General features: G+C 41.7%; 1 protein-coding gene across 1 annotated transcript; it reads left to right on the top strand.

Moving 5' to 3' along the window:
• Nucleotides 1-1776: 1776 nt before the first annotated feature.
• e2f3 (E2F transcription factor 3) lies at nt 1777-6375 on the top strand. The gene is made up of 8 exons (XM_072448400.1): nt 1777-2118; nt 2190-2300; nt 2375-2495; nt 2582-2792; nt 2875-3034; nt 3348-3467; nt 3555-3711; nt 5793-6375. Exons 1-8 carry the CDS (start codon nt 1777-1779, stop codon nt 6071-6073), a joined length of 1503 nt encoding a protein of 500 aa, XP_072304501.1. The 3' UTR covers nt 6074-6375.
• Nucleotides 6376-20663: the final 14288 nt, after the last annotated feature.

The raw sequence follows: 20663 nt of genomic DNA, 5'->3' as shown, positions 1-20663 counted from the left end.
TACTTGTGTAAAATTCTATTTCAGATTAAAAAATGTACAGATTGTTTTATCTTTCTGATATTCTGTATGAGTTATAGCATTTTTGTGTACAATAAAAATGTATTAAGGTATTGAAATAAGTTCTACTCTCTGAAAACCGTGGATAAGGTTAATAGTTTGTACCACCAGATTACTTCACAACTGCAACCAGATTATTGTAAATTATTCAAAAAATGTTCTTAATGTATTCACACATTTATTTAAACATGAATGAAATATTTGGAGTCAGTCGTTTTAAAAACCTTCAACTTCTGTTCTGATCATTTAACAATGTTTTCTCATTGGAAACATGTCTAGAGCCAAGTTTCCCTTAAAGAGACACCATCATAGTGCTCACTCAGTGCACAGAAACTGTAAATGCTGGTGTTCTGTTGACAACAATATTTGACAAAAATGATTTCAGTTCCTTAATTATCAATTGGAGCCCGAGTATTATTCTGTTGACTTAATGTCTCTGAGATTAGACCTCAAAACAACTGCACACCTGTAAGGTCTCTTTTTTATAAGTTCAAGTGGTGTTAAAGAGACAATAACATTCCAAGTCATTTCAAATAGAGAAGCTGGAGGGTCCTCCTGTATGATATTTCATATTATGTGCTGTGAGTTGACTCCTGCGGGCAAAGGTTGTATTGCAAGTTGAACAGCTGAAAGGTTTGTTTCCAGTGTGTAGCCTCACGTGTGAATGCAGATTCGAACTTTGGGCGAATGTTTTCTTACAGAATGAACAGCTGAAAGGTCGCTCTCCTGTGTGAGTTCTTGAATGTATTCTGAGTGCGGAGCTGTCTCCAAACCTTTTGTTGCAAACTGAACAGATGTAAGGCCGTTCCCCAGTGTGAATTCGGATGTGTGTTTGTAAATGTTGTTTGCTTCTAAATTTCTTATGACACACAAAGCACTGGTGTTTCTTCTGTTCATCTCCTCTGTTAGTTTCTGGCTTGTCCTTGTTCCTTACAGTGGCTCTCGTCCCTGGAGCAGACCTGTGCCTGGGGAACAGACCACATGGTACACTTGTGTTTAGAGCAGCTATGTCTCCGTCTCTGATCTGGGCTTGGGTGTCTTCACCAGCCCAGGCTGACTCCATGCGTGCCCGTGAACAGCTGAGTGGACCTCTCCAGTCTTCACCATTGTCAGTGTCAGAACTGTGTGTCTCTAGGTGTGACTGTGGCTCTAAGCTGTGGTCCCCTTGTGCTTCTTCCTCTGGGTGCTCAGTTTGTGGAGGCTCTTCTCTCTTCACACAAACTGCACTCGCCTCTGGAGCGGACAATGGCGTCTGCTCTGGCTCCAGTTTGAAGCACAGTTCCGTTGGCTCTCCTTCGATCTGCGCTGTGGTTTCCTGGTTCAGCTCGGGACCCGGGATAACCGAAGTTGTCTGGAGACCCGCTCTGAACAGCACGACTCGGGGGCCCATAAACGAATCCAAGAGCTCCTGTTTCCTCTGGTTCTCCTCTTTCAGGCGACACATTTCCTCCTCATACTCCGCTATCATTCTTTCAAACAGCACACACGTCTCTTCAGCGGCTTCGGTCAGCCGCTTGACCACCAACGCTCTCAACATTTGGCCTTTAGACATTGTTAAAATGTGTTTTAGCTTCGGCTCCGAGCGCTGCTAACACACGCTAGTTTGTTTAGGGGCGTGGAAGAGCACGTGACACAGGGAAGTAGGTTTGTAGCATTGCTAACTTCCGATGCTAACGGCTGCTAGCGCGTGTGCACCGTTCGTCTCATTATAGTGCTACAATGGCGGTGAATATACTCCAAGCCCAAGCCCTCAAACCGGAGCGTGTAAACTTCATCTGCGTCGTGCCCGGATGCACGAATAATGATGTTAATACAAGGAACGTACGCTTTCACAGTTTTCCAGTCACGCAGGTGGCACAGCGTTGGCTTGACGCTTTGGGAACCGAGGCGGCGCCACCGTCCAGCTCTATGGGAACTGTCTGCAGCAAGCACTTTAGGAAAGAGGACTACTTGGAAGATCAGAGTTTTGTTGGAACATTGAAAGATTGTATAACCCATCAGAATTTAAAACCTGAAGCTGTGCCTTCCATATTTGTCAGACCGTCTCTTCCCCTGGACAAGGTAATGCTCACGTCAAACAATCTTTACTGCAAAACAGCTTCCTCCTTATGACGCCGTTTATTTTCTTCTAGACAAACACACTGGGGTTTGTAGGAGCCTTGAAAGATTGTATAACCCATCGGAATTTAAAACCTGAAGCTGTGCCTTCCATGTTTTTCAGGACTTGTCTTCCCCTGGACAAGGTAATGTTCACGTTACACAATCTTTACTTCAAAACATCAGCTCCATCCTTATGACACCGTTTATTTTCTTCTAGACAAACACACTTGGGCAAAGAAAGACAAAGACAACAGAAGAGGAGAACGAGGAGGAGGATGATGAGGAGGACGAGGAAGATGATGATGAGACTGATTTGACGTCGCCAGAAGCAGTAACACGTATGGCACAACCTGCAGCGTATAGAGAATTGAAAAGAGTTGTTTTTACGTTCATAGAATTAAAACTCCTTTTTTCTCCCCCACAGGAAACACACATGTCAAACGTGCAGATTCAGCAATTGGACGGTTCACTACACTCTTTATGAAAACCATACTCTCTTCTCCCAACGGATTATTGGACCTTAATGACTTTGCCAAGAAGATAAAGATGTCAAAGAGGAGAGTCTATGACATCACCAACGTCTTGCAGGGGATCCGTCTGATCAGAAAGACGTCCAAAAACGTGGTTGAGTGGGTGTAAGTACTGTGTTTCAGGGGGGAAATGTCTACTCTGGTAACGCTGTGTTTTAAAATCCTTGCATTTGTCTGTGGTTTACAGCGGTTGGCCCTCTGAATTCATGGACAAGGGGATGAAGAGTCTGGCCGCTGAGGAGTTTAAGCTGGACGCCTCAATCAGAAACGTTAAACAACTAATTGAAGAAATGCACCAACGTCTTCAAAATAATAGATATCCTTTTGCTTGGAGGAAAGAGGTTTCAGTGATTAATTTTAAGATGAGAGACTATGGTGGCCTCCTGTAGTTATAAAAAAAATAAAGAGTCTAAAACAACCTGGATTGGCATCACTAAATCACACTTTGTTTTCATGTATTGTATTGAATTATGATAAATTACACATTCTAGAGTAATTGTAACGGGCAAAAAAAAGTCTGCCTGAAGATGATTTGTCTTAAAATCAGAGAGATTTTTGCCACCATAGTCTTCTCGGAATCTGTGGAAAATACTGTACGTTTTTATTGATTAGAACGTGAACATTTCTCAAACCTTTCTAATAATTTCCCTGACCTTTTGAATTACACTTGCCTATTTGACCTACGAGGATATACAAAACCTATCCATGTTTGAGGACCAGGCTGTTCTCATGATCAAAGCTCCCCCAGAAACCAAGCTGGAGGTGGCTCACCCCAAAGAGGTACATGAAGTCGTAGAACAAAACTCAAGGAATTTCAGGTGCTTAACGTATTCTGCTTTTGTGACATCTTTTATTTGTTTAAACCAGGCTTTTCAGATTCACATTACCAGTACAAAAGGGCCAGTGGAAGTCCTCGTGTGCAGTGACGACGTCTCACCAATCCAGAGGCAAAGAAAGTTTGCTGATGGGGACTACTCTAATGTTCCACTGCGAGGCTCATCCACTGCAGCTGTTTCCGGCAAAGGTAAGTTTTGCACTCGTGGTTTGCTGAGGCTTTGTTATCGTGAGCGAATGAAGGGATGTAGTGAAATGATGCGTCTGTAAAGGTGAATTCTTCATCGTTTTTTTAAAAACTGGTAAAAATTAGATGACTAGAATAAAAGACGAGCAGGTGGAATTTCTGATTCACAAGAGAAATCTGATCAGGTTACCCCAAATAAATTGTCTGTTTACTGTAACCCGAGTCAACATTTTTCATTTGGGTCGGACGGTAGGCAAATTCTTATTTTTTTTACTTTGAAGGCAAAAAATAAAGATCTAAATTTTGCCATTTTTTGAGTCGGAGTGACCACCAGGGGTCAGGCTTCAACAGTCAATGACGGAAAACGTCTCTATCAACCCGATCGGGAGACTAAATCTCACGATTTTAAGACATTTCAATCGACCTTTTGTACGCCGTTATCCTTTATTTTGGTAGCTAAGGCGAGCGGGGGGAACATGCGCGGGACACGGGCGCCGCCATGTTTGTTCTGATAATGCTGCTGGGCGTGTTTCAAGCCCAGAATGCATTTGCGTAAGTCCAATTTCACACCCTGACAGAGAGTGACATTACTATGGACATGTCAGTGGCGCCGACAAGGGCAAACTAACTAAGGAAAGGGCTATGTGACGACTCCTACGCGCGGCCTGTTTAATTATAGACGCATGTGGAGGACTGAAAATGTAGACGTGCATGCGGTGTGCAGTGCGTCAGCAGTCCTTTGGGATGAAAGACAGGTTTACCAGCGTGATAAAAATATTTGAGAGGGTGGTTCAGGAAAGACCAGTCGGTGAGTCGGTGAAATAATTGAAAAATAAAAGATTTTGACGTTTTTTCAACAAAATGCTGATATTTTTTTTTCAGTCTGCTAGTTTCATAGAGGGTCGGTTGGGTTAAGGCAAACAGACATATTATTTTGCTCAGTCTCATCAAAACTCTTTGTGAAATGAGTCAGTTATTCCATGGATTTTATTCTAGTAACTTGTGTTTGGAAGACAAAGTACTGTGAATGGTTTTAAATTACTCTCTCAGTCTTCAATATTTTCTCTTCTATTTCGTCTGCAACATATGGCACATTGTTTGGATAGTTTTCCGTGTAAAAACCTGCATCCGTGTGAACAGATAACTCTTATCAGACATAACTTGTTTACGTCAAATCCACTTTATTTGTATAGCACAACAAACAATTGCTGCTGCGAGCCAGAGTGACAACAATAAGAACTATAAAGACCAAAGAAGGGATAAAAGCGGAGTTTAGTTTTACTATGGTGATCCTTAAACAATAAAACCTGTAATCACAATGACCTTTATTCAACCCCGAAGGGTTTACAGACATGCAACTGAACAACAAAAGAGAGTTTTAAAAGTCACTTTCACTAATCACTATGCATCTTTTTATCAGCAAAACCCCCTGGTATAAACTGAACACATTTATATTTTTACTCATATGAGGCAGTCCGAACAGCCTCACCGATGTTCCGGAGTTTCAATCATTGCAGAAGTGCATTTTCATCATTCATGAGTGCCTTGACTCACTATTAGTCCAGTGTAGTTACATAGATCCTCTCCTGTCGTCAATCTGGAGCGTTGTAAAATGCTCCGTCTTTCTTCCGCCCTTGATAATATGTCCATCCCGGAGCGCAAAAATAATTCACAATCTCTGAAACACCAATAAAACTGCTGCTGCACCGTTAGTTTCAATCCAAATTCCCAGCCGCTGTCACTGCCAGAGCAACGTTTTAACATTTCAATAATCGGATAACTCTAAAAATCAGATTTTTAATAAATACATGACAACTGAGCGCAGGGACATCTAGTAATCAATAGAAATGTGTTGAGTAATAGGCTGTGGATTTGGATTGGCATGTGATGTAATGTCCTACTCATATTACAGTGGTACTTCTGTCTCAGTTTTTGGCTAAATTGACGTAAATCGTTGAAATGGAAAACTCCTTTTGTTGCGATCTGTTTAAAGACACCATTTAAGAAGCATGCTGAAGATGGATTTGCAATACAGTTTGGTAGGACTTCATGTTCCTCTCGTCTCTGTGTGTTGTTTTTTTTAGAAAATGCTAATCACGACAATAGCAAAAGCAAAACTACGTCCAGTTCCAGTTCAGAGCCGTCGCCGCACTTATCGCTACCTCTCGTCTCGTCCCCCAAATCCACTCCTGTTCCCCCGAGCCTCGAGGAGCAGTTGAACTCTTCTCCCCCCAGCCCCCCGGTAGCCATCTGTATAAAAGAGGAAATGACCAATTTGAACATAACTCCAGACGAGCCCATGAATGCCCCTGAACACGAGCCTGACCAGTTGACCACAGATGTGCACATGACCGATGTATCGTAGTGTTCTCAAGGTGCGTCGGGACGTTTATGAAGCGACGGACAGGATTTTTGTTCTGATATTCTGGACTCAAAGCCTACGAAGCATATGGGGATTATTGGAACAGGGTCCAAATTATACTGAACTATTTGTGCTAAGATGAGGCTATTTGCTTTTCATTGCTGTTACTAGTTTGAAAAGAAATGTGAAGCTTTTATTTCCTACCATAATGTGCCTTTTTATAATGAGATTTTAGTTGTAGTAAACGTAAGAATGAAGGTGTATAATATCTTACTATATACTACTAGCAATACTACATTTCCATGTCATTTGCCATTAAAATATACTTTATACTGTACATCTTAAGAAGTCTCATTGTGTTTTGTGTTAGTTGTGGGATCAAAGGGCTGTGACATGAAACTGGTTTACTTTCTAAGCTTGGCCCAAATGGCCACGTCTGACTTATTTTGTCGTTCGTCTCACTGCGTCGCTATGGAAATTTAGAAGGGGAACTTAACCTTGGTCTTAATCAGGTTTAGTCTGAATTCTTTATTAACACTGCACTTATTTTGGGATATTAATAAACTCCTTTTCCCTCTGAAAAATGTAATAAATCTTATTATGAGAGTAATGTTACTTTATACATGAAAATTTTAGAATTGTGGTTTGTATACAGACAACCTTTCTTGCTGACACTCAATATATACAATATTTCGTTGGACCGCCTTTAGCCTTGATTGATTTCTACGGGATTTTTCTTTCCACATGGTTGTTTCAGAAATGAGAAGCCACTGACTGCATCAGTTTGGTTTAAATGCTGTGTTGCAGCTGAAAGTTCATCACCTGCAGCACTTCTACTTTAGGACGCTTGTACTACTGTATTTGTTAAAGTAGTAGTGTCAAAGTAGTGTCAAAGTAGTGACTTTTTTGACCAGAATTGTATGTTGGCTTTTTCATAAACTTATATTTTTCAATACAAGCATATTCCTTTATTCATGACATAAAGTCTAAACTCAGAAAGGCATCATTAGTTCATTTTCTTGTTAATAAACAACCCAGCATGAGCAGCACATCAGTGAGCCTGAGACTGTGATGTAAAGTACTTATTTGCTGAGTGGTACGTGTTAGCCCAGTCACTCTTTTCATTCCTCTTCTCTCATCATGTCTCAAACACGTGTGTGTCTTCGTGGAGCTGGGCTTATTAAGTCTAACTGGGCTGACACTGGCTTGGAAGGTCCAGAGTGAGACTGAAGTCAAATACTAAACTTGGGCTCCAGTGTTTGACTGAGAGGTCGAGCTGCAATCCTAGTTCTGTTGAAACAGCCCTCAGTGGATTTATTCTCCGTGGAATATGTTTTTTGTCATAGCAGATAATGATTTATTAGAATCCAGAGCAGCAAGAGAGCTTTCCCGATACTTTTCAACCGATATCAATATGCATATCCAGAAAATAAATAAAAACGCCACTTGGATTCAACCAATAATAAAGGTTATCTTATCTTATCTTTAACAAATACAGTAGTACAAGCCTCGATCTGGAGAACTGCTGCGGGTGATGAAGTTTCAGCTGCAACACGGTATTTAAACCCAACTTATGCAGCGAGTGGCTTCTCATTTCTGAAACAACCATATGCAAAGACAAATCCCGTGGTCATGGAAAAGATGTCGGTGTGTAAGAGAAGGGTCAGATCATTGGCATCGAGCAGAGAAAACGTTTAAGGAGAAGCAGAGACTAATCCACTACAGATCTGAACCCAGTGAGAGTGTTTGGGACGAGCTGTGGTCACTCTCACATCATTAATACAAGAGCAACTGGTGAAGAATAATGCAACACTGGATGGAAATTCGCTTCTTGACAATCACTCTTGTTTAGCTTTTTCTAAACTGAGTCCAGATGACTACAATTGAACCTTTTTCTGCACTGGATGGATATACATCTTTTAACATTGCAGAAGCTTATTAAAACTGTGCCACTTGCCAATGTGTGCTGTAATCACAGCTAAAGCCGTCCCGACCAAATATTAGAGCGTGTGCCCCTTTTTTCCTGTGGTGACTTTTGTTTTGTGGACAGGTGTAATTTCCCCCCAAAAATATGCTATATTTTTCACTGCTCTGCATAATAAAAGTATAATAATAACTAACTTTTAATGGTGCAGAGTAGTTTTGTCACTGGTCAGCCCAAACCAAATATCGGCACAGATGCTGGCAATTTCAGACCGATTACAATACAATAAAAAGAGCTAATATACACCCAATATATCAGCAAATTGATATATTGCATAACAGATATACGAGTCTATCAACGTTTAACTTGCTATGGCTGATCAATGTATGGAGAAAATAATACTCAATATTTAGAGTTTTTTTCATCTAAAGTGTAAATTCAAATTTGCTTTACAACACATCCAATTCTCAGTAAGACTCTAAGCTTGTGTTGTTTGAAATAAAGTATAAAAAACACTGCCGATTTTTTATTCCAAACCCTGTCCATGCAGTACACCCACAGACACTAGGAGGCACTGTGATACCACAAAATGCCTCATCGCTTGTTGTTTTGAAACTACTATAAAATGAAGAATTACCCGCCCTACTGCAGTTTGACCTAAAATTATCAAGGCTTTAGATACCGTCTTTGTGATAGATTAACCTTTGACCCCAGCGACCCCTTGTGTCTTGGATACCAGTCTCCAAACCCTACCATGGTAAGTCTTTGAGCGATTTTTAAATGCATTTCTCCCCTCTTTTCAACAGTTATAAAATTGTTCTTGTGCTTAGGTATTACTGTTCATAGATGAATAGAATAGATACAATCCACATTATATGGTAGCACTATGTAGCATATATATGTGACAGATTTGCAACATATGTAATTTTGCGGCCGAGTGACGGGCTAATATGTGCTTATGGAATTGTGCGTCCATATGGCATTTATTGTGAGATTTATCGTGTTTGATCCAAATGAGATCTGCTAACTTCAGAGGAAATACACCAGATGTTGACTTCCACATAGTTCCACAAAGTGAGATTTATTTACCCATAAAAGCAAACTGCAATCAAACTTGTCCTTTCTCCTCTAACTCTCTCCTCTCTCCTCTCTTTGTCTGAGCATCTTCAAAAACACACCACTGCCTTCAAATATGATGATGTAATCCACTGCCAGCCCGTCGTTCCCCGACCCGGCCGTAGATGGCAGTATTGCACCTCGGAACGGGACCCTTTAAACCCAGTCAACCCACATCCCCACAAACAGTAAGTGCGCTCTGTGAGTTCACTGACAGTCACTGGATCACTGCTGCTATTGATTCATTTGTCTATGCTGTTGTTTTTTTCGTCCTCTTCCGAGCGAGGAAAAGATTTGAGGAAAAAAAACAAAAACAAAAAAAAACACCAACGACTATCGAATCGGGGCGTATCGAATGAGAGGGCGTGTGACGTCAGCTCACCGATGTCTCACGGGGCCCAAGTTAAACATCAGTCGATATAGTTGTCAATCAAGCGATCAATTAGTCAATGCAGTTTCATTTTTGGAGTGCTTTTCCTTGTCACCTCGCGGGAGAAATGACGTACGGTTCTACGGGTCCAAGGTGGGCGCTGTGTACGGACCCTCGCTAGGTTTGAAGGGCCCTAATGTAGAACTCACTTAAGAGCGACCCGCGAGATGTTTAGGGGCCACTCGAAGAGCACTTAAGAGGGTATCTCGATAGCCGTACGCCGCTGTATAACATTCACGCTAGGTAGTACGCTCGGATTTCTTCTGTTTTTTTTGTGTGTGACTGCCGTAGTAGTGCACGGAGCAGGCCCAAAAATTACAAGCCGCCTTTTTTAGAGAGCAAAGAGAGCAGGAGAGCGGCGGGGAGAGAGAGGAGAGAGGAGTGAGGGCGCGTCTACTACTCCGATCTGACTGGCTACTGCCTGGCACACCGCCTTCTCGCGTCGGGGCACTTTCCAGCCAATCAGCGGCCTTCGTCATATTTTTAGGGTTTATGAATGGAGCGAGAGAGAACGAGGATAGGAGTAGCGAGTAGTTTGAAATTCATCACAGGGAGCGAGCGGAGTGAAAAGGATAGGCGGCCCGCGCTCGGAGGCCCCGAGATGTTTGCCGAGCGATCAACAGATGACGCAAGTACAAGAGCAAATTACAGAAACACGTCGGCAAACATTTACCTGTCGCTCGTATCCAGGAGACGTGGCTAAGCGCTGTTTATGCTTGTACAGACCCGAGCTGATAGATGGCTTCCAGAAAACGGTATTTACTGAGGAAAACCTGATGGCAAAATGCTTCGTGGGCCAAGGCTGTAATTGAAAGTTTGAAAGAGGCTGCATGCTTTTAGTGTAGTTCTTTTCAGGTCAGAAAACAGGCATCGTAGGAACATGATGTCACTTGAAATGCTGGTTTGAACTGACTTTTAAGGAGGATGCAACACACAACTGCCAAACCAATTACTCATTTTTTCAAATTACTCATTTTTGTGTAATTTCCTCTTGCTCTTATCTTGAATTGAGTCGTGTCTTTGATGTTTTCTGAGCGATGCGTACCCTCTCGACCCCCAGTGACCTTTTACTGGCATCTGGAAAAAAGGAAAGAACGCAAATACAGTTTGATTTGCATTGATTCTCTCCGCTCCTCTTAACATACTGTTAGGCAAATTAGCAGGAAACACGACACAGGAATAATAAGTAAACGTTGTGTGTTGGATGTCATTTTAACTTCATTTTCAAGTTCAGTTAAGTGCATTTGGATTTGGTTTGTCCAAGCATTTAGTCGCTGAACCCAGAATCCTTTGATGGCAAGTAGAGCATGTAACCCAGTCTGCCACGAATATTTTAAAACATTAAGTAACTATTTCCTTCATCTGAAATGAACTGGCTCTCTTTATGCTATGAATTGCAGTCGCAGATGCCCTTCATTATCCAGCCTTGGCACTGGCAGAAAAAGTGGGCTGGATTGTCCTTCTATTTGTAGCTGTATTATTTGTTACACAATACTGCCCTGAAACACAATGATCATTCCGATTTTGCCCATTTCCATGTAATATAGTTGCATAATTAAAACGATTAAAAGAGAGAATTAATGAGTGTATGGACTGGGCTGCAAGTGGCTGAGTGCACTTCAGGTCAAGACAGTCGTGACCAGGCTTATGACATCACTCAGTTACTTAAAACGGTCTGAACTTTCCCTTACGTAAGGTCACCCGACGCTTAAACGCAAACTTCTTTTACCACATCAAGCTGCATTGATTCAAAATTTAAGTGGAACCTTTGCAAACGCCTTCTTGTCTTGAGGTATCGTCTTGAGATTACACACCTTTAACACTATTCGAGTTTTTAGTGCGTGCGGAGGCGAGGCACATGAGGTGAGGCACATGCCTGTTGGTACACACGTCAACAAGGTCAGAGCTAGTCATTTAAGGTAACGTCCACATGACTGCTCCCATTCAAAGAGGGAGGACTGCAGGCTTAAGAGTGCACCACCTCTCCGGTCACACACAATTCATCACTCAGCAACACTTTCCAACTTGTGACCTTGCAAAAAGCCACTGACCGTCACCACGGGAGTCTAAAGAAAGCTGCAGACAACACAAGAATGGAAGAGAAAAAAGAAATGTAGACCCGTTGCAGTGCTGGTGATGCGTCTGGCCAAAGCGGGGGTTATAGAAGCAGGTGATTGACAGCTGTAGCGGCCAATCAAACAACTGTTGCAGGCGTCTTTGCTGTGTAGCCAGCAGAGCTTTCACATGTCAGCTAGATTTCTCCTGACAGGTTTTAGCGCTGTTGAGCTTGTCTTTAATTGCTTGTTTTTCCACACTTGATATAGAGATAAGTGAGATTCGATTGACACGTTTTTTGTTTTGCGAGACGCTTGTCACACAATGCAGTTTTTAAAAAGTTAGACTATGGAAATTGAAAGTTTTTGAAATGTCCAAGACAGAAAATTAGTTTGTTAAAGTCATATTTAACTTGGTTTTTTTAACTATTATTTTTAGCCACAGAAAGGTTCTTAGCGCAGTAGACTGAATAAAGGGCACACACACACCATGTCTAATAATAAGTAATAACAAGAAAATTGGAAGGCTTGCTGTTTAAATGTTAAGTTAAAATCATTATCACAGAATCTATTAATCAGTCGATCTCTCTATGGCAGACAATTAAAGCATATCCGAGTAAAAATGTCATTCAATAGAAATATGCACTGACCTATTAGAATTTGACAAGTTATCTCAAGTGGCTTGTCAAAGTCACATGCCTTGTGTTCTTTAGCTATAATCTTTCTTCATTTTCTACATAAATGTTCTACATCCTTTGGAAACTGTTGCATATGTTTTTTTTGGGAAGTGTGCCCTTATACTTATCTTCCCCGGGGCCTCTTCCCGGTGGGAATGCCCGAAACACCTCCCCAGGGAGGCGCCCAGGAGGCATCCAGAACAGATGCCCGAGCCACCTCAGCTGGCTCCTCTGAACGTGGAGGAGCAGCGGCTCAACTCCGAGCCCCTCCTGTGTGACGGAGCTCCTCACCCTATCTCTAAGGGAGAGCCCAGCCAGCCACCCTGTGGACGAAACTCATTTCGACCGGTTTTATCCGTGATCTTGTCCTTTCGGTCACTAGGTGAGGGTAGGAACGTAGATTGACCGGTAAATTGAGAGAAAAAAGCAAAAAAACAATGAACAGAGCCGATGACAAAGGGCAGCCCTGGTGGAATCCAACTGGGAACAGGTCTGACTTACTGCCGGCATTGCGAGCACAGCTCCTGCTCCAGTCATTGACAGCCCTGAGCAAAGACCTCATACTCATGGAGCACCCCCCAAAGGACACCACGAGGGACACGGTCAAAAGCCTTCTCCAGATCCACAAAGCACATGTGGACTGGTTGGGCAAACTCCAGTTGACCTGATTCCGCCCCGCCCACTTTTCTCTCTTTTTCTCCCCATCGACACTGTAATCGCACTTACAGTCCAGCGGGAACGCCATTGGTTTAAATGGAGAACGAGGGAAAAGTCTCGCCGCTACACTATGCTACAAAGTAGATTGATTTGTGTAAAATATCCAATTTTCATGTGGCCACGAGTTTAGTATTATTATTCTGCATAGATCTTATTTTCTCTGGAGGTCAGCAGCCCGGTGTTAACTAATACAACCGGAAGAAGGATTACATCATTTGGCGGCGCCCAGACGGGCTTCTGGAATAAGGAGAATACAGCAACATTCTTTAGTCCGTGCAGATATAATAGGTCTTATTTTATTCATTCCCATCCCTTCCTAAATCAACACCAAAATGTCATCTGTGTCAAAGAGCACTTTATGATTGCTACCTGATTTATACACGCCTTTTTATTCTAGAAATTTCACATTTTCGATAGGAGTTATCTGGAATTATAGGCAAGTTTAAAGTATACATTGGACCAATTCTCACTTAGGAAAATCTAAGTTGTCTTTTCCCTCTTCTGAGATATTTGGTATTTTATCAAATGTTTTGAAAACCCCATTAATAACAGAGGAAGATTTTATCAAATTATTCTTCTTTTAAATTGCTGTAATAACACTCTTGATTGTATGCCATGGATGTATAACACTACTCCATAGTCACGTTGGGTTCATGTTGTGTAAATGAGCTACGCACCTTTCAGATCCATCTCAATTCAGCACAAACCAGCTTTCTGATAACAAAAAAAATGGCCATATCCAATAATCATGTTCATATCACAATCTCAACACCCATTTTACCTCCACAACGACCCAAAAAAAATCTGCATGACTAATTGTGATTAATCGCTCGCAGTGGGAATTTATTGCCTCATTCATTCTCATATGGACTTGTTCTTTAGACCTTGGATGTGCCTGATAACGCTCGCCTCTTCACCCCTCTCTCTCCCTCTCGACGACACGGATGAGGCCATAGAGGATAGGATCAATCGAACGGCCCATGTCTGCCGCGATCCATACGCCGTCGGTCACTGAATAGACTACTGGAGGCATAAGAGAAAGTGATTTTCCTCTGTCACTTTGGGTCTTTAGGGGCTTGTCCATACAAAGGTCTGACCTCATCACGGGAGACTTTTTTTTAAAGCGTGTGCCCTCTGTCAAGTGCGAATATGACTTCTGCCACATACTTTTTTTCACGCGATCTCTGGAGTGCGTATCGGGGAAGGCGCATAGCCAGAGAATGTGGTCTCGCACATGCAGACAGAACAGCTGTGGCCTGACTTTGGTGCAGTGGTCAGAATGTAATGTCTACTCTGCAACTTGTTCTCTTGGGTGAGGTTTTGCCCTCTGGTGAACCAGCACTGGCCGTAGTGGAAGGGTTTGAAAGCTATACTTGCTTTCGTTTATTCCAGTAGAATTGTATCTAAAAATGTCAAAGCTTTAAATTGATTATTAACATTGTAATTAAGAACTGCACAGATTGATTGAAGGTGATGTGCCAGATTTCTACTGTCTTTAAAACATGAAAACAAACCTAGATCATTTGAAACTGTTTGCAGCGATCCAAAGTTATGGCTCACTCACCTAATGCCTTCTGAGCATCCTAATTATTCACTGCGATGAGTTCATAAGCGCCTTTCACAACTTTCAAAGGTCAGAGCAGAGTTTAGAGTCACGGTAAAGCGAACAGACGTTGACTTCCTGCTTCACGGGAAATAAAACGTTTTATGATTAGATGCTGATGGCACACGGTGGTCTCATTTTGACCCGCAAAGACCTGGTTTAACAATACATGAATACATGTGTACTGGGGATAAACAGACCTTTTTCTGTTGCATGAAAAAAAAACGGGAACTGCTTCTTTTAAATTCAAATGAGCCGCCAAATTGGTGCTTTCAACTAAAAAACGTAGTTATCTCTATATGCTAATTTCTTCTCATACTTTACATTGCTTAGTCGAGTCACTGTTAGTTAGGTGACTGTAACAGGACATCCAGCTTAAAAAAAGAAATTGTACACCATGGCAATTCAAATTAATGAAATTGATCGACAAATTTGTCCGATGTAGTAAATAAAAAGGTCAAACTACACCTTTTAAAATGCTCTGTGTAAAAAGGTATCTTGTATAAACATGTGTTGTACATCTAACCAACATACAAAGAGGTTAATTGTGAAAACAAAAATGAAAAATAAGAATTGTCTCCAAAAACTAGGCTATTTTTTATTTTGTTGTCATCTACAGATAATATCAACGGAAGATATTGTCTTAATGTCAAGGAGGGATGGAATACTACTTTTATAGCAGTAAAATACATTTGGCTTCTTAAAACACTGCTGTACGAAGCGTAAACTGCGAGCCACGGATGACTTTTGAAAATGACACTTATGCAAAAGAACTCTTCACACTTGAACTTTCTTTCTTGAGACATTCCACGCCTGTGAACCAGCTCCTTGGTGCTTTAACATCTCAGCTGTTTCCTTGCCTCACGACCTGTCATGAACCCCGCTCGCACCACTCCACCCTTCTGTCTCCAGTGGCTATTTACTTACTTTAGTTCCACTCGGCTACATCAATATTTGCCAGAGCGCGGCCCCCCCATCCCCAACCCCTCCAGTTCCTAACCCTTTGGCCAATCGAGACAAAACCCGTCAACTGTCATTTACATGTCATTTGCATCCGCTCTTCTCCCCCTCCTCCCCCGTGACTGTTTGCAATGTCAGGAGGCCAAATTAACCAGTGTTCCGTTTTAGCCAGATTTGCATCTCATTTGCATTGTAGTCGCTTAACGAGGGTTACTTAGCCGAGTGACCCCTTGCGCAAGCCCCCCCCATCCCCTCGCCTGTATTAGACGATGCACATAGCGTGATTGGCTAATTTCATTAACGTCGGCGAGAGAGGGCGAGCAGCCGCTTGACTGGGAGAGAGCCTTTTGCCGTTGGATGTAATCATTAAAACGGACGAGGTTTCTGGCAAGCTGTTTGTAATCAGTCGCTTTTTCTGCGTGCATATGGACATTGTGTCATATTTACTGTAAGGATGAAAGATTAGGCGTGGAGGGGATAGTGGGCAGCATCAATCTCACTCAACATCTCCGAGCGGGCGCATTAATCATCCCATCTACGCCGAAATGGGTCCTCATCAGGAGCCCGGGCCGCACTGCGCACACATGGTAGCAAGGAGAGGACAGAAGGGGAGTTAGTGGCTGAGTGAGCAGAAGTGCCACAGCCAATAGTCCTTCATTGATCCCGCAGACTCAAAAGCCCGGCGCTTGACAGTGCGGTTGTCGTGTTAATGTGTTCATATGGCGATGCTTGGCTGAGTAGAATGTCTCAGCAGTGACAAAGTATTTGGGTGGGGAAAAGTGGTTCCCTGCTCTGCTTCCTCTCAGGTTGATTAGTGCAGCAGTTTCGGAAGTGGCGGGATTCCAGATGCGCTATGACGAATTTGCAATGATTCTGACTGCAATGGAAGTACTACAGGAAGTCAGTACTTTTTAATGTCATAGCAACTCTTATACGTCTAGTTAAATTACGTTAAATCTCTATTGCTCTATTTTACAATGTTTCAGATCAAATTGAGCTTTTTCATACTTATACTTACACTCTGGAGCAACTTATATGTGATAGTCTTTGTTATTTTCATACTTCATTCTCCAGTGTGACTTATATATGTTTTTTTTTCTCTATTATGCCTTTTCTGATTGGTGCGACTTATAGTCCGGAAAATACGGTAGGTTTCTTTAAGGCATCTGCCCATTGATCTTGCAAACGGTAAAACCAGCAAGTGGGAGAAGACGTTGTCACATTCACGGAACTTAAAACACAGATTTATGAAATCACTTCTACACTTCAAACAATGCTGAGAAATGAAAAGCCACACGACGTAATATATATATTGTTTTCAAAGCTTCATTTACATCAACTAAAAAGGGAAGATGTTAAAAGCAATTCTGGTGTTTTCAGTTTTCTGTTTTGTTTTTTAAGAGGATACAATATTATACAGCATTGACATCTGTTTGTTATAAAACACTTCTTATAATGCAGATCTTCAGTCAATTGGATTGGCGATTTTCATAATCATACTTCTGGAGCCTGTGGTGGTAATGCCCTGCCACATCAGCCCGGATTTGAGTTGAGGCTGTTGACCTTTGCTTTTTCCCATCCACTTCCATCCTCTATCCTGTCTCCTGATCCTTTTATTTATGGAGGGCCAGGGAGCTTTATGGCCTGATGGATTCCCTCAGTTATTATGTGGTGGATTTCAATAAAGAGAATCAATTCGGGGTTTGTTTGTGGTATCAGCCTACACTCGACAAAAATACACAGGCATCATCCCAAGCAATATATCATCCACGGAAATTTCATTTCATGTTTGTTTGGCGAGAAAAGATAAAGCTTGGAGTGGAAGAAATCAGGTCTATATTCCACCAGGAATTGTTGCTTAGCTCTGTTTCTCTATGAGTTTTCACTTCTACCTCTCCACTTTTATTTGAAATGAATTTCTCATACTAAGAATACCTGTTTTTTCCCCATGAATTTTTCACATGATTATGTTTAGTCAGTATTCTAAAAATGTATTTCCAAAATGCTCCAACAACAGTTGAACTGCATGGTCATTTCGTTCTGGAATTTGAACTTTTATCAGTACCATAAAACAGTTCTTACTTTAGAAATAAAACATGAGCAGTTTTCACTTTCAATCAAACCTGCTTGAGTATTTCCTTTTATGTTTTTGTTTTTTATCATCTGACTTTACCACCAAGGATTAAAATGAGTCACTTGGGTTAAGAGTTATGAATGCTTAGCCAATAAGCCTCTCATTTCCAAGTAGGCTATTGTTTCCTTTACAGTGCAGCCCTACTGTGTGTCTTCTGTCCCCCATCACACATCCACAGCATGACTTTGGTTCAAAGTTCTGAACCACAGCAGGGTCCATTTTCCCTGCTCACCACAAACTCCTCCGCTCACTGCTCTTTGGGAGTTTTGAGACGGACCGGGATCAGAGCACATGGAGCTAACTGACGCACACAAACTGGACCAATCGCCACTATTCGGACCCGTTATGCCTTTTTGTTAAATCTGCTCCTTGTGCTGGGAAAAACCTTCAGCCTTTGGGCCACAGACAGAACGGGCCCTTTGTAAACTTTAGAGTAGAGATCAGGAGCCAGAGAGCACACTCTCAGTGTGGGGCTCAAACTCGTTGCCTCTTTACTTAACCTCTTATTTTGCTTTTGAATTGTCAGGTGGTGTTGAAGCAGTTTCAAAAGCAGAGATGTGAGAACTGAGCGCTGTAATAGGAGGAGGGCATTTGTGTCCCCCGTCCCCCAGCGATCTTCACGTATGATTCAGATCTGGCACCAAGAAAACACATTTTTGATATATTGCCCACGTCTATGTGCCATCGCTGGAAGTGCTTCAAAGAACAGCTTCAATACATTTACATGACAATCTCCAAATATAACTTTCAAACCCACCAGAACATTGGATATCCATTGCAATTTTTCCATTTCATCAACATTTTACACTGCGTTCACGTGCACACTTCACTCCTAAGCATTTCTATTTCCTGTTGAATGGCTTTTATCAAGGAACTGTGGCTTTCTTTCTTGTCCCATCCATGGCAGAGGAACAAAAATGCCCTTGTTGGCTAAATCTGCAATTATTCCCTATGTAAGCGGACTAGCCGGGCCCTCACACTCTCATTACCAGTGTTTAAGTGTTTAGTGCTGGGTGAGGTGCTTAGCCTGCATGCGTGAGCCCCTTGTTAGGTCTAATGAGGGAGAAGGCCTTGGATGGGTCTGATGCCGCCATGCATTAAAGCCTAATAACCTGTCCTTTCAGCTAGCTCTTAAGAACATGCGCGCCGACTGATAATTGGAAATATATTTGCTTCTTTCTCCTGCTCTCTCTTGTCGTAATGGCGGCTGTGTTTTCAGTTCACCAGGGTCTATTATTCGTCCTTGGGTGATTATGCTTCTTTCCTTTTATTTCTCATCCTCAATTTGTGTATTGGCTCTTACTTTACACGGCTGAGCAGGTGAAAGCAGAATGTTTGGTTCAATAGACGGATGCCTTCCCAACATGTGGCGCTTTTGGCCTTGTCGTAAAAGGCTAATGAATGAAGCTCGTCGAGGAGTCAAAATGGCATTGAATATTGCTTTAATTACCTTGCATTAAAAGCAGAATCTCCGTAAACATCTTGTGATGCTTCAGAAAAGTAGTTTCATCTTCATTTTGCACTCATTTGAATGCAACTTATTTATTAAGGAGATGATGTTGGAATAGGATTTGATTATTGGCTCTTACATGGACTTGTAACCGGGAAATGCAAAAGCAATTCCCCAAGCATTTGAATAAGAAATTATGTAAGATATTTAAAGGTGCGCTTTGTAACTTATCTGGTAGGGGATTTTCACTTTATCATCCCATTGTAGGTGTAATTTTGTTTCTACAATGTTCCACTGTATGGTATTAAACATATCTATTCGACATTGGTTACCTTGAAGAAGATTCTTACTGTGACCGGGGCCGCCTCTCCACAGATCTTACATGTTACTTGGCATGTTTTATGCCATATTGTGAGACACTTAATTTCTAGACTCTGAGTGATACATGAAAGACTATAAAATGTCACATAAAACCATTTAAACGACAATCCGCTGCTTGTTAAGGTGAAATGTCCCTATGAGGTGGGGCTGACCAGTGTTGAAGTTTGAAACAGGAAGTGAATGGACCTGTTTCTATTACTAAGCTGTTTTAGATCAATATTACAGTTTACAATGAAAAAAAAAACATAAATACCTAAAAAAGTAGAAAAGTAGAATGTCCCCTTTTATACAACAATCAGCAACTTTTTTGACCTGTGAGCGCTTTTCATCCCACCCCGGTCATATTTCACATTCAGACAGCCAAGTTTGGTTTGTATTAATGTTAATGAAGTGTTCCGCCAAAGAATACAGTGTTCTCGCTGGGCTGAGGTTGAAGTATGGCGGTGGGACAAACTGTGCGGGCGCTCGCAAAAAGTACTTTTATATAATATATAAACCACCAACTTCTGCTGCCCCTTTGGTCAATATTAAAGGCAATGTCACTTGAAATGTCAATTATAGCATCATATGACCGGGCATTGTACAGGATATCGTGTTCAAATTCAGGAGTAAATGCTCTTTTTAATCAGCCTCCAATGCCTCTAATAGTATTAAGTAAAAGTAATCCACATAAATTAAGTTTTCCTTTCTTGCTAGCATGCTACCAAACAGCAAACAAACCCATGTCAACAAATATGTCAGAGGTAGTCAATTATCCATAATGAGTTTGTTGAAAGATCTGCAATGCTGTCAGAGTTAGTCATCAGGATTAGAGCATGCAACGTGGCGGAATGACCACATTATGATGTCAGCTGAGAAGAATGATTTGATGTCCAATAACTGGGTTGTAGCTTGCTTTTTGTTGCTTTCAAAATAAAAAAAAAAAATACTCCTTTGAAATACCCTAATTCCATCCAGTAAAAGGCATTTTCGCACCAATTTGTGTTTCTTCCTAGTTAACTGATCTCAAATACCTGACTATCACTATTAGTCATGGGGATTGTCGCTTCCATCACGGCAGAATGAACACGATGTGATGTCAGATGAGAGAGATTTGAGTCATGCGAGTTATTCACAAATGTTGAGGAGGCCATGTTTGCCAGGGCAG

This window comes from Eucyclogobius newberryi, unplaced genomic scaffold, assembly GCF_026437365.1.
Source record: "Eucyclogobius newberryi isolate DKJ021-1_F unplaced genomic scaffold, fEucNew1.0.hap1 SCAF_16, whole genome shotgun sequence".
Taxonomy (NCBI): domain Eukaryota; kingdom Metazoa; phylum Chordata; class Actinopteri; order Gobiiformes; family Gobiidae; genus Eucyclogobius; species Eucyclogobius newberryi.
Note: the sequence above shows the minus strand (reverse complement) of the source record. Positions and strands in the feature narration are given on the sequence as shown.

Bases quoted from the DNA above. Each gene is read 5' to 3' on its own strand.
- e2f3 (XM_072448400.1), top strand. From the start codon at position 1,777: ATGGCGGTGAATATACTCCAAGCCCAAGCCCTCAAACCGGAGCGTGTA. The intron at 2,496-2,581 runs GTATGGCACAAC...TCTCCCCCACAG, and splicing joins GTCGCCAGAAGCAGTAACAC to GAAACACACATGTCAAACGT. The intron at 3,035-3,347 runs GTGATTAATTTT...CTGACCTTTTGA, and splicing joins CTTGGAGGAAAGAGGTTTCA to ATTACACTTGCCTATTTGAC.